At 40.8% G+C, this 15,126-nt stretch overlaps 1 protein-coding gene across 1 annotated transcript in view; it reads right to left on the bottom strand.

The window, feature by feature from the left end:
* The window catches only part of LOC117778902 (sodium channel protein type 4 subunit alpha-like), a 46,216-nt gene that overhangs the window by 12,162 nt on the left and 18,928 nt on the right, over positions 1–15,126 (bottom strand). The window contains exons 9-17 of the mRNA XM_034614793.1: positions 13,917–14,058; positions 12,381–12,578; positions 12,088–12,273; positions 11,632–12,003; positions 11,343–11,469; positions 10,098–10,336; positions 9,054–9,227; positions 8,250–8,606; positions 3,323–3,733 (exon numbers count right to left, since the gene is read on the bottom strand). Coding sequence (XP_034470684.1) covers positions 3,323–3,733; positions 8,250–8,606; positions 9,054–9,227; positions 10,098–10,336; positions 11,343–11,469; positions 11,632–12,003; positions 12,088–12,273; positions 12,381–12,578; positions 13,917–14,058 — 2,206 coding nt within the window. The remainder of the gene's footprint in view (positions 1–3,322; positions 3,734–8,249; positions 8,607–9,053; positions 9,228–10,097; positions 10,337–11,342; positions 11,470–11,631; positions 12,004–12,087; positions 12,274–12,380; positions 12,579–13,916; positions 14,059–15,126) is intronic.

Genomic DNA, 15,126 nt, shown 5'->3' with positions numbered 1-15,126 from the left:
GTGGTGTAGAGTGGAGCATGGCAGGCAAAGAGGGAGAGAGAGCGCCAGACTGCAGCCTGCTCATCTCAGCCTGGCCCTGCCTGGCTCTGTTCAGCTATGTCAGTTTAATCTGCTCTGCAGGGCCTGGCTCCACATCTGGCCTGCTCTTGTCCACTTGCCAGAGAGGACAGGAGCGACACACCCTCCACCTCAATAAAGCCCCAACCGACTCTACGTCAAGTGGTGGAGCAATACAGGAGAAACACGAGGGGGGGATGAGCGTGAGGCAAGAGGGAGAAACAGGGAGTTTGATAAAGGATGACTTGGAGGAAAGGCAGAGGGATTGTAAGGTCTAGCATGTTTGCTGAGCATGGCTGACCTCCTTCAGTTCCGTTGCGCGTAGAATTATATTATATATTCTCACATAAGACAGAGGAGCTGCAGGAGGGACTGAATTACAAGGCAGCACATTAAACTAAAACAGGTCAAACTAGAATAGCACTGAGTAGAAGACCAAGCAGCCCCCTTAAATTCAATGTGCATCTAATTTCACATCAGGATCTCACAATGTTAAAGAAAGTGATACAAATTCCTAGATCTGCACCAAAATATGATGTGTTCTTCCCTGACCCGTACTGCACCCTTCCGCCTGGTTTTGTGGTAATCCGTCCAGTTGTTTTTATGTAATCTTACTTACAAACAAACAAACAAATATATAAACCAACAAGTAAACAGACAAGGGAAAACATTACCTCCACCAATGAGTTCTCCTACAGGTTCTCCTATAATCTGGGTATGGTGATACATTACTGATTATCACAACCAATCATATTGCTCCATTCATATTTATACAGCTGTGCCTGTAAAGTTCACTAATTATCTGTAACATGTATCTGTATCCATATAAATTCACACATAAAAAGTGTCACCTGACTTTGACAACCAGACTAATTGTGCCTTATAGTCCAGCACAAAACCATAACCTGTTGTTTTTACTGGGCCATTTTAGTACAGATTTAACCAACAGGATATAACATGTTAATTAGTGAGCTTCAGAGCTGAGGTGGGTGGATTATGTTTCCTGTTCACAGAGCAAAGCTAAGTGATTCCCTGTGTTTGTGCTAAAATAAACTTCATATTCACAGTACGCACATGAGAGTGAAATAGATCTCCTGGTTTTACCAGATAATCTTACAAATAAATATGCTTCCCAAAATTGTAATACTATATCATCAATTATAGATTGTTTTCCGCCAGTGGTCGTCTGTAAGCTAAATGTCTAATAATGCTCTACAAATAATACTTAACTATTACTGGTGTTGTGGTCCCAAGCCCCTGAAAGCCCTTATACATCCATGGTCCACCTACACAGGTTTAGACATATTCTCACAGGTGTGTGGGGAAGAACCAGCTTTGCTTGACTGACTTCGGTATAAATTACACTGTTAACGTGTTAGTTAGTGTGGTTAGAAGAAGTGCTGACTAACCTGCCACACCATGAATACTACAGGCATCATTAACAATAGGATTAACATTTACAGTGTCTCTAAAGTCCCAGTAAATCATGGTAGTAAGCACAACACCAGCACCCTCACACTGGAGCAGCGAAATGTAATTCAACCATCATTAATTTGAGTGTTTACACTAAAAAGAGACCTTTATCAGGCCAAGTCAAGTCTTTAATCGACATGTTTGTCAGACTATTTGATCGAGTTAGGGTTCACAGACTGGATTCTGAGTCAGCGAAACAGCTCCTTGAACATTTGATCAGCGTAATAACTTGATATTACTGTAAAAATAGCTGAGGTAGGAGACTCTGAGACTACAACTGGTTCAAGGTGGTTACTTTTTCAATGATTAAGTTTATATAACTCCAGATGAACCATCCCTACATCATCTTCTCCAGGCATTTGCTGTAAACAATATTCTCTGTATCGTTTGGCCAGTTATTATAATTGCAAATATATTAAACTTATATCTTGTTTGATGGTCATCCTTTCTCCACATAATTCAGCTTTCTGAGAAAATGTTGCCAGATGTTCAATGCGTGATGCTACATTAACTATTAATAACTTAAACTGAAATAAAACATCTGGATTTCCAACTTCTATTTGTCCCACCAGGGCACTAGTCTCCATCAGAGTTCACCTTGTCTGCCTGACAGATTAACAGCTTATGCGTCCGGAAAGCCTCCACATCTGCGTACACTTCACAGCCCACCCCCACCCCTGCTACACCTAATGTCCCTCCCCCTGTCATCTCATCAACCCCTCAATAAGCTGCACTTTTGATTGACATGAGGAGCAGCAAATCAGAGTCTGCGGACTGGAAACTGGCGATATTGTTGCTGGATGTTATTTCACTTACAACTAGGAGCCAAAACAAACAGAGCTGAACAGATGAATTCTTTAAGAACTTTCAAGAACATTTTCTGACAACATCTTCACAGAGCCAGTAAACAACCTGCCTCTAATACCATGTGGGTCCTCAACAAGTTCCAGGATCTGCCCCAAAAGAAAGGCTCTGCGCTGCCTTTCTTTTGATATCTTTTTCACATACTTTTACCGTGAACATGTTCATGACAACAATGAAAAGAATTAAGCTTAAAAATACACTCCATTACTTTAAAAATCCCCTGTAGTTACAATGCAGCTGTCAAAACAAACCACACATCAGCCACTCAAACAAGTCACAAAACACTATTCAACACTTTTATACGCCGATAGCTTTCTAATATCTACCTAATAATTTCCTAGATATTTCATGAAAGGTCAAATGTCATTTGGTTCTAAATGGGATAATTTTTTAGCAAATCCACAGCAAGGCAGCTGCGCTTTTAATTTAAAATATTTGAAAAATAAACTTTCTACTATTATTACGTATTATTAATACTAAATTATTAGAAAAATCCAGACATAAAATGAAGCATTAGTCGTTGGGTCACTTTTACCTTTACTAAAATATTTATATATATAACTAATTGATCATTTTTGTAGTTGTTGCCAGCACATGGAGTTATCGCAGCTGGTTCTGGGCAGAAAGCAGGAAAAGCAAGGTTCATTTTGAGTTTCCAGTTTTTGAAGACCTTCAAGAAACACAACAAGGACATTCAAAGTCGGCTTCCTCTTGCTGTATATATTTTTGTGAAGGCTGCATATTGCCTCATCAAAAGCAGTAATACCACAGCATGTGTTTTTCATCAGTGGTCAAAGGAAAAACACCTGGTATGTACATGTTGCACCTGTGGCCACAATCCAGAAATGCAACATGTAGAGCAGCATGTGATTGTGTTGATAGATAACCTCTAAAAGCCAGTATGTGTTCTACACGTGACAAAACTCACCGGCTTGTTGTCTTCATCCTCTGACGACTCAGAAATCTCCTCCTCTTCGAGAAACTCCACATCTGACTCTCCGGGTGCGATGGGAACAATGACGGTCAGGTTTGGGTTGGTCATGTAGCTGTCCTCCTCTGGGATGATATATTTATCTCCATAGCATACAAAAATTCCACCATTGCTCTCCACGTGATTGCCAACCAGCTTGATGGCCTGACTGGCTTCCCTATCCTTCTGCTTGTCACGCTTCGAGCTGCGGTTAAAGAGTCTGCCAACACTTGTGGCCAGCCAGGAGACACCGGAATGGATACGGGCGATAGCGATCTGGATGTTATTCAAATCGCCATCTTCATCCGGAGCAGAGAGGTTGTCGGAGCTGAAGGAGCTGAGCAGCAAGGCCAGAAAGAGATTCAGCACCTGTTTACAGACAGATGTTATGTTACATTACATTTGATTTGGAGAAATGATCAGATGATTGTTATAACTTATGACAACCTCATCTGACTGTGTTTACATTGGGCGTATGTCAACAGTCACCTTTCTTCACAAAACTGAGAATGTTTAACCCATAGGCTGAAGTATAAGTGCACCAATGCATGATACCTACACATATCTACACATACCTACATGATATCCCACATGTTTTGTCAACACTAGAAAATACTGCATTGTAAATTCAAGAGGATATTCTACCAAGCTGTGACACTGGTGCTTTCAGCGACAATGAAATCAAGTATCCCAGTTTCCAACTCCCATGTGATGCTCGGTATATGTGTGGTCTGTGTGCTCATTACCCGTGTGCATGTGTGATGTGGTACAGTTGCTAAGGATCATCTTTAGCCACTGAGCCAGTCAGAGAAGGAGAGCATGAGCAGATGATTAGTGATGAATGCCCTCCGACCTTCTCACCCCTAAGCATCCTGGATAATCCCTTGGATAAACAGCTTTCCCACGATACATGTGCAGGGAAGGTTTCTGTCCTTTAACTCCATAAGGAGCACTGTTGTGATCTGGTGTTTGCCCTAACAAGGCAATACGGCCACTGAATGTGTCTGTCTCCAGCAGGTGTATAACAACACCTGCTGTTAAGGTAATTTCATCACCCACCGCATTAAATTGTCATTGCTGCTGAAAAGATAGAGTTAAATCTACAGTGGTGCTGGAGGTAGAAAGGTGATTTTCCACTTCACCATTCACTAAGCGCTATCACTTCAGTAATTGTAGCTTCTCCTGTCCAGTTTGGGCCCTGACATCGGCCATCACGCATTTTTACAAAAAATGGGAGATGTAACACATTTAACGTAATTTCAAACAATGGACATGGATCTTGTTGGTTGAAAAGATGACTGTTGCTCACATAGACCGTCTATAAAGATGGACGACACATCTCCACTTCCTGCCATTATGCAGAGATTAAGCTAAAACATCCCGGATATGAACGCCACCATCTTGCACATTTGGAGCCAGAGACTGCGCAGAAACAATCGGGCGGTAGTGTGGTCGTGTGGATGTGTGTGTGTGTGTGTCAGCACGAGACAAAAAGAGAGCGAGCAGAGTTAGGACGAGCTGAATGAATTAATTCGTATAGCTATGAAGAACGATTTTACTCATTTAAGAAAACTGTGGCGATGATTCCAAACAAATAGACGTTTAAACTGTAGCGGGTCAGACACGTCAGCTGAGTCGGTGTGTGTGTCTATGTGTGTGTGTCTGCGAGGAAGACAACCTAACCCCCCCATTGTCATATGCCAATTAAATTGACATTGCCCAACCCTAGTCTCAGCTGTCAATCATGATGTTTCACCCCGTTTTTATAGCATTAAATAACCAATTAAAAAACGGAAAAAATTAAGAGTTGAACATACATCAGTGTAATAAGAACAACCTAAAATGACAGAAACCATCTTTGAGAAAAATACGTATTTTGAGTTTTGTCCATTTCTGAGTTGTTTTAAAACAAAGAGCCTGTTAAAGGGTCTTAACTATGAACAAGGCAAGGATTCTGTGCTAAAAGTTTAAAGCAGCATGCCCTTTGCCTTTGACAATAATGTTAGCATGGCATGCTAACTTTTGCAGTTTACATTGATGAGATAAATACACTGTCATCCATTCCTTACACTCTCTCTGTTGTATCTTTATGTTTTAAAATGTAATATGACACCACCCACCAAATGTTGTTGCCATACACTGCAAATTATAGAGATACAGAACCTATTAGAACCGCTTCTCTGCTTCCACATTGTAGTTCAAATATTTCTGTTAGTAGATGTGCATTCGATACAGTGACAGTCATCATGACTTCTTCCCCGGAGTCCCTTTGCCTTATCGTCCGCAGATCCAGGGCCGCGGCTGTGGCCACATCGTGGATTAGGATCTGTGGATCACGTATCAGAGGTCGTAATGGTGGATCCAGTATGGCGGATTCTGCATCGTGCTGGCTGATCGTGATAATAAAGGCAGATCCTTTATCGTGTTGGCATCAGATACTGGTAGTGGACCACGACCGAGGTGGCAGCTGATGATGGATCCTGATGGCGGCAGTGGACAATGACTGTGGACTATAGTGGCATCCGATCTTGATGGTGGATCATGATCTTGCTGGCTGCTGACCATGGACTATGATTGCAGCAGGACTGCTCGATACATAGTATTTCTCCTCAGACACTTGACCATTAATGACATTAATCCACCAATTCACTGACCTTCAGTTATACTTCAAAATGTTTACCCTAATCAATGCTGCTAAAACCTTTATCTTGATGTTCTCCTTTACACTTGACATCCATTGCACTTCTGTCCGTCCTGGGAGAGGGATCCCTCACATGTGGCTCTCTCTGAGGTTTCTACCTTCTTTTTTCCCTGTTAAAAGGGTTTTTAAGTAGTTTTTCCTTACTCTTGTTGAGGGTTAAGGGCAGAGGATGTCACACCATGTTAAAGCCCTATGAGACAAATTGTGATTTGTGAATATGGGCTATACAAATAAAATTTGATTGATTGATTGATCATCTGCACAAAGACCATTCAAAATATTAAGCATTTATTGGCAGAGGGCATGCTGGCCTGCTAACAGGTGTTTAAACAATATCCAACATGAACTACACACTCAAAGCCTTGTTGCTCCATTAAAAAAAAGAAAAGCCTGCCAGGGTTTTAAAACTGAATTGAACTGATCTAGATTTTAGAACTGAATTGATTGTGGTGTAGAGAATGTTCATATTTCAGTGTATTGTAGTATTCTAATGTTTCTCTTGTTTGGATTTAGATAACACAAAACTACAAAACTACACATATCAATCTCTGGCTATTGCCTGTTAGGGAGAAAAAAATCTAGGAAATTATCAAAAATGATAGTAACGATATTCAAATAAAAACCCTTCAGTATGTGATTTTATATATTTCATCAATGAGCACTAAAACAATGCCACATTTGAAGTAGAAGACATTGACTATAAATACATTCAGCAATCGCTGACTCTTCCGGGATCTGTTCTCATTAACGTTAGCTTACAGGACACAGCTGGACAACAAATCACCATATGGGTGGACCAATACGTATCCTTGCTATGTGACTGAGTGACGGCTGTTGTGTACAAACAGAATTGTCAAACAGATTAATCGTTTTTTCTTTCTTTTTTTTCAACAGAAACGGCTGCATGCAATGATGTACTGGCTGCGTTTAGTTCAGTGTAAAAAATCTATACCTGGAGCTACATTGAGAACACTCAGTGACCTTGGCTGATCTTTTGCACAAAACTTAGGTCACAATTTAACCCTGTGAGGCTTAATTCTTGTGCTGTGGATAAAATATCCAGCCCTGTCGACACGAGGCTACAGCAATGCTGCTGCTGCCGTACAATGTGTATATTGTGGCTACACTTTGCACGACAACAAGTGCAGATAATACATGTATGACTAAGAAGGGACAACAGATGGTTTATATGTCGTCCAGACTTGATCTGTTTGCAAGTCTGCTAATGCTAATCTCCAGGACAGTTAGCATGATGCTGTGACATAACCACGTCCTCTGTGATTAGTGTGTGTTTAAAACCATTGTAGCTACACGGTAGCAGGGTTTGCAAGTTTTGTCACAATGAGGCACCAAACACCTTTTAAGTAAGTCCCATCCTCCTGATATGGATTCACCAGTTCTCATTGGTGCAATGCAATCCCTGATTACTTTTGACATCCCCATTTGGATTTGACAGTCGTTACAGTTGTTTGCTTTGACGTGCAACTGAATTTCTCTCTATCCAGACATCCGGTTGTCATAAACTGTTAAATGACTAGGCTGGTAATTCTCAATAAAACACAATATTTTTGTTGTTTCCAACAAATCCAACAAAACCCCACCAGGATTTGGTTTTACAGCAGCAGGACTGTGTATGTGGGGTTAACTAAGAATATGCTAAAGTGCCTGTGTTCATCATAAAAATGGAATATTTCCCCGAGTACCATAGTACATTGATGTTTTTTTAATAGCTGTTTAAAAACAATGGAGGTCTATGAGACAGAGGAAGAAGATAAACCATAGTTGTAATAGGTTTAACACATGTTTGCTTTTGGTCTTTTCATAGGATTTTCTGACATTGAGAAAAATACATCACCAGATTTATTCTTATTTCTAGGGCTGGACAATAAAACAAAATCAATAATTATCGCAGAATAATTTAGCAATATAACAAAAGTAAAACATAATTAATCTACATCAGATTTGTAAAATGTTTTGCTGTTTACCAAGTATTTGTCATTCTCAGCTCATAAAGAAGAGTTTAAAACTACAACCATCACTCAGTAGCAAAAATCTGTCAATTATTGTGAAATTTATCAATATCGACTAATATGACAACTTTTTTCTTATATATTTTTTGGCTTTATTGCCAAGCCCTAGTTATTACAACTTAAATCATGTAAAAATGTCCAATTTAATACTCACCACCAAGTTCCCAATGACCATGACCAACATGAAGACCAGGATGCACAGGGGCTGCCCCGCCACTTCCATACAATCCCACATGGTTTCGATCCACTCGCCACAAAGAACCCGGAACACGATCAGGAACGAGTGGAAGAAGTCCTTCATGTGCCAGCGAGGCAGCTGACAGTCGATGGCGATCTTGCACACAAAATCCTGATAGTTTTTGCCAAACAGCTGCATGCCAACCACGGCGAAGATGAAGACGATGATGGCCAACACCAACGTCAAGTTTCCCAGGGCGCCCACAGAGTTGCCGATGATCTTGATGAGAGTGTTGAGAGTGGGCCAGGACTTCGCCAGTTTAAAGACTCGTAACTGAGAAGCAAAGAAGGTGAAGAAGATGAATGACGTTGCATCTTTACAGGAAACTGTGTCTGATGCTGATGCTTGATTGTAAAATGTTTTAAACTTCTGTATTTAATCCTTTAACAATATTTGAACCAGTGTTATGTTATCAAATGAGTGTTTTGAATAAGAGGTGCAATTGTTCAGTCTTATTGAATTCTCAACCCATCCTCAGTCTTAACAGTATGATTAATTCATGTAGCCTATTTATAAAACTAATGGAAAAAGAAACAGGAAAATGCAGTGCTATAATAATATAAACAATTACTTGACTATAATAAAGCATGTCATCCAATTTTAAACCATATTTCAATCACTCTTGGTTTGACATATTGATAACAGAAATACAAAGTGAGATTTTAAAGAGTTAAAAACAGTTTTTTGAATGCATAAGTGAGATATAAAATGTTATTTTACCAGTCTAAAGGATCTGAGGACAGACAGCCCCTCCACATTGGAAAGACCCAGCTCCATCAGACTGAGGCAAACGATGACGCCATCAAAGATGTTCCAGCCCTGTTGGAAGTAGTAGTAAGGGTCCATGGCGATCAGCTTCAGCACCATCTCTGCTGTAAAGATCCCTGTAAACACCTGGAAAACACAAATAAATTCTGGGTTATACTAGTGTAGGGCTACATCACAGTGACCTTTGATCTTTGATTTTTGACCACCAAAATCGAATCGGTTCACTCAAGAAACAACCTCAAGGCATTCCTGAGATATTTTGTTCACAAGATAGGCAGAGCTGGACAAACAACCTGGAAACATAATGCGGAGGCATAAAAACTATAGAGCACTAGAGTGAAAGATTCATTGAACAAATAGTTCATGAAAATAATTTAAGTTAAAATAAAAGTTCATGAGAGAGGAGGGGGCATCTCGATAACTCCAGATAAAAAGCAGATGGCTGGATGGAAATCAAGACAAAACATCAAAAAATATCCTGACTGAGTTACAAAAAGTAATCACTTGTTTTATAATTGACGTAACTTCCAACCAAATCCATGAAACAGATTTGAACAGATTATGAGGATATGCTGAAGCTAACAAACAGGCATACAGGAGTGAAAAAAAAAACTGTCTGCTGGAAGAAATAGAAATACAAAGTATTTATTCTATGTTTCTTCTTGTAAGTGTGTGAACAACTTGGACAATGGCAGGGTCTATTATTTACCAGTAGGGGGAGACGACGAAATGCAAATGAGGGAAACAGAACACCTCCCTCTAAAAATACTTACACTTACCAAAGTTAATCACAAGTAGAGCGTTTGACAAAGGAACAGAATGTTTCCAGCTCAGTGTCACAGGCTATAAAAACACAGGTGTCTCATATAGAAATACATTATCTGAATATAATCTGTCTGCCCTCTTGACTGCTCATCCAACACCTCACAACACTTAGAATTAGGTGTGTTAAAACCTGGATATCTTTCAGCCCCTATCATTAAAACCCCCTCTTACCAGATTGCCCACTGAGAGCATGGTGTTGAACTCTTCAGTCATGGGGTAGTGCTCCAGGGCCATGAAGAGGGTGTTCAGCACGATGCAAATGGTGATGCCTAGATCCAGGAAAGGATCCATCACCATAAACTTCACCCAGTCCTTCATCATCAGCCACCAGGAGCAGCAGTCCCATATCAGGTACTTCTTGGCAAACTTTAACCAGCAGGGATGGCACTTTTGCCTCGACACCTCCAGCTCTGCAAAGAGAAACCAAGGTGAACGATTCATCTTCAGAATGTTTGATAAATTTCCTCTAAAACCTACCCTAATACTGTTTTTAATTTATTTTTAAATACCAGTGGTCATGATCTAAAGCCCAAGCATCCACTTGCCTCAAACTGTAATTGGCCTCTGTGTCTCAATCAAAAGAGCAAAGTTTAAAGGAATAGTTTGGGTTCTTGTGGAGAGTTGGATGAGAAGATGATAACCCATTTTTATGGCTTATGTTTATATACTTCAAACAATTAAAAAAACAAAATTAAGAGTATCATTTATTAAGCTTTAGAGGTTCTGGTGAGTGGATTTGATAACCTTGCCATTCATTCCCAGTATTTGCTGACCTAAGCCTACTATTGCTACTGTTTTCAGACATGAACTCCGGAAAATGTCTGGAAAATTGGATCCGGACAGTTTAAAAATGTTGCCTTTCACACATGGAGAATGCAGCAGGAGATTGGTAAGTTCACAACATCAAACAGGAAACTGTCCAGAACCTTCAGGTGAGGGGTAGCGCCTGAGTAGAACATACAGTAGGCAGAGTATGAAGTATAAATTCCACTGCAGAGATCACTTTCTTTACAGTACATCGGCACCAATGTCGGCCCCTATTGCCAAAAGCTCTTGGATCTCATTGACTTTCCAAGTAGACATCTTTTTGTTGGGGTCATCGACACACCCACTCGCTCGCTGTGAATTTTCAAACATTTTCCTACTGTATTCTCAGATGGGCACACACACGGACATTTTTCAAGGGGGGCTGGCAAAAAAAGTTCTGAGAAATGTCCCGAGCAACTGACTCCGACAGATGCGTTCTCTCATTTAAGTGTTCATAGTTCAGTGCATGTCTGAAAACTGCTGGTTAGAGCCTCATATTTAACAAACAGATATGAGAGTGCTACAACAATCTGCTCATCTAGCAAGAAAGCAAATAGGCGTCATTTCCACGGATGCCAAATTATTCCCTTGATATTGAAAAGGACTCACCATCAATGGCATCACTGAAGAAACTGACAGAGCTCAGGCCTCTTTTCCTGTGCACTGGAGGCTCGGTCACTGTCGGAGAAGGCTGGAGGAGATGTCTGGGAACTTGGTCCTCTGCACTGGTGGGTTTCTGGCACACAGAGAACGGAGAACATTTTATACAAAGCGTCCATCTCCCTTTTTATTTAGTGAGCTGTTATTTTAGATCAATGTTAAGTTACTTCAGTATGCAAGTTTTAAAATGCTAATTGTCATGAGTTTTCCTAATTACACATTAGCATCCATCACTCACTGTGTCTTCTCTGCCCCTCTCCATGCTGTACGCAGGGATGGAGGTGGGAGTGTGCAAGCCGACAGTGGTGACCCCATTTTGGTCCAGGGAAATGTTGAGACGACCATTGACGGTGAGGCTCGGGGTGAAGACTTGTGAGCAGTGACTCCTCACACTGCCAGTTCTCTTCTTCCAGGGTGTTGCTGTGGAACTGGCCCGACTCCTGAAGGCCTCCCCATGAATGCTATACTCGTCGTCCCCAAAGTCTGCCTCCGAGTTGTTGCGTGCCCGGAAGGTGCTGAACATGCTGATCTGGCTTTCTCTCCTCGTGCTGAGGGGGTGAGATGAGAGCGTGGCCAGCAGAGAGTGGACAGGCAGGGGAGACAGAGATGGCTGAGGAGACACAGAGGACACATTAACTCCATTGGCCAAAAAACGTAAAAGACAATCAGGAGTGCTGCATGTTGAGTGAGGTACCATTAGCTCGTCCATTGGTTCAAACTTCTCCTCTGCAGCTTCCTCCTCTGTTTCCTCTGACAAGGTCCTGTGAGATCTTCTTCTTCTGCTGCTGTTTCGTCGTATACTTCCTGTCTTCAGACAGAATGGAGACAGCTCTGGGGACAACACTGAGTCTGTCTCCTGGGCTTGTCTCCTTCCCGCCAACTGCAAAGAGAAAATAAAATGTGTTACAGGATATTGTAATGTATGTTTTTGTTTGTCCAAAGTCGAAAAAACCCATGGAAATTGGTGACTGGTTGTGATGCACTGACTCTTTGCTCTCGTCGAAGGTGCTCCATTGCCAGCTGAAACTCTCTCTCTTTCTGCCAGGCCTCAGCGATGGTTGCCTGATTCTGCTCCTCGTAGGCCATCGCCACCACGGCCAGGATCAGGTTGACCAGGTAGAAGGACCCCAGGAAGATTACCAGCACAAAGAAAATCATATAGGTCTTCCCTGCAGAGCGCAGGGTCTGAGGAAACAGACATAAAGTCAGTCAAGCTGAAGGAAAAGGAAAATACTTTTCTTCTGAAAAGCTGCCATATTTGTATACACAATATAGTGTATGGTTATTATGGGAAACGGTTTACTCCATAATTTCAGACAGTTTAACAATTAAAGGTAAAGAAATCCTACAGTTTTACAATATTTATCTGAAATAGTTATTCCGTCTAAGAAGAAAATACATGATATAGCCATTGTAAAATTTAATTATCAATTTAGAATTCAGAGAGTTTAGCTAAAAACTTTACTAATATTTACAGCCACAGTAAGTGATATAGATAATATTGGGAGTTGGTTATATTTTGCCGGACTGTGTTGCTCAGGCAAACATAATGTACATGTACTATGTTGTACAAGTATAGAGAGTTAATGCCTAAACTGAAGCTGGATTATTTAGTTAATCCCTGGACACAGCGGAAAAAGCTGTATACTCAACATTCTCACAGTATTTACTATTTTAAGTAATTATGGTGAAAATGTCATGTAACACTTAAAGATAGGGGTGGTAGCCTATACCTAATCCTAGTCCTGCAACAGCTAACCAATCCCGTATTTCAACAAACAAGATAAAAAGTGTTTCAGAAACTGAATTTACGAACCTTGCCTTTAATTATTGACACATCCAGACTGATACAGACCAACATTAGCACTAATGAATGTTTACCTTTTGCTCCCTTTTGGTCCTAACTCTTCAATCTAAAATACATGGCTAAATTCTCCATTATGTTGCTCAACTAGTTGCGTCTTTTCGCTGGCAACAGATTCCTACTGTTAGAGGTGAGGGTGAGAGCTGTGAGTGTTAGCTGAAACGTCTAACCTGTGGGTCATTACAGCCAAAACAAAGACTCTAATGAGAGAGTCAAGTTGTGGACTCAAAACAAGACGCTAAAACTCTCTCTACATGTGCAGGAACCTGCAGATGATAATTCTCTGTGGGTTTGTCCCTATGATTGAATCTTCTCACATAACAGGTAGTAATTGAAAAGAAAATATTCAGAAATTCTGCATTTGTTCACTCTTACAGTAGCTTCTTTAAATGGCATGGTTGGATTAGAGAGTTGTTTAAATCCTGTCTGACTGCTCAGGTTGTTTGCCTGTATGTACTACACTGCAAGATTATGTTAATCCGCTGTGTCCCATGTGTTTCTCTCCAATTAACCAGGTAAACAACATGACATTTCCTTGAAACATGATTTATTCTACATGTTTGAGTAAAAACTTGTGGGCCACTGAAAAATATATAGATAATTTTTCTAGGCAAGCAAAAAACATCACAGAATATCGGTAGATTAAAACTAAATTGCACCTGATGGAAGAGTTTTTCCCAGTAGTCTTGTGTCATTAGTCGGAACAGGGCCAGAAAAGCCCAGCCGAAAGTATCGAAACTGGTGTAGCCATAGTTTGGATTTCTTCCTACTTTTAGGCAGTCAAATCCATCAGGACACTTCCTGTAAAGCACAAAGAATTTAAATGCAGAAGACAGATGCTTTGGAGACAGGACTGATAAACAAAAGCTGGGACAGATATGGCTGTGGTGGCGTGCGGGCTGCTTTACCAGAGCTAAATACATCTCCAGTATCTATGTAGCCCCGTGGCATTTGACTCCACAGGAGAGAGAAGCGGATGAGTCAGTAAGTACAAACACTGCCACCATCACCATTATTTCAACTGAAGAGGGCACTTGAAACTCACTCCAGGCAGGAGCACTATAATGCACTGGTGGAAAAAGGGATTACACCGAGCCAGATGGGTATCAAATTGCAGTTCTAAAAAATGTCAGCTCGATGCCTCCGTTTCTGATCTTCATTGTCAGCATAGTGGCATTACAGCAAATATTTAGGTCCAGCAGCTGAGAACAAGCTGGGCTGCCATGTCAGTCTGAGTGCAGAATAATTTCATAATGGCTGGGAAACAGCTGGACAGGAGAGCGCTGCTGTGGGAACAGCTGTAGATCTCACCGAGCGGCCAGCTGAGCGGGAATGCTCAGTAATGTGCAGGAGTGAGGATAGAGGAGGCTGCGTGAGGCCAGCGACATCTTCCTATCAGGCTGTCCCCTCCCTCTGCCCCTTTGCAGCACTGCCTGTCATCTATCTGTTCCCCTCTTTTAATCAACATGACAAAACATTAGGCAAAAATCACATCAAGATTGATTGATATTCAGTTGATCAACTGAATATAAATCTGCCCACATCAGTATTTACTGATTAACCTACTGAGTCATTTAATATGAAAAAATATCAACAACCTCCTCTAGTTCAAGCTCTTCAGCTATGAGGATTTGCTGCTATTCTTTGTCCTATGTTACAATAAACGAAAAAGCTTATAGAAGTGACGTCCCCTTGAACTTCAGGAACCTGTGATGGGCACTGACAGTTTACAGGTACAATTTAACTGTTGATTAGCAATAATAAAAAAACAAACATTATTGCTATCCAATGGAAAACAACGGCTGCAAGGGGATCAGTTTAAATTAAGGAAAAAACACAGCTTTAATTAAAAACTTTATCTACAGCATT

Source organism: Hippoglossus hippoglossus, chromosome 17 (genome assembly GCF_009819705.1).
Source record: "Hippoglossus hippoglossus isolate fHipHip1 chromosome 17, fHipHip1.pri, whole genome shotgun sequence".
Taxonomy (NCBI): domain Eukaryota; kingdom Metazoa; phylum Chordata; class Actinopteri; order Pleuronectiformes; family Pleuronectidae; genus Hippoglossus; species Hippoglossus hippoglossus.
This window is presented reverse-complemented; position numbering and strand designations above follow the sequence as displayed.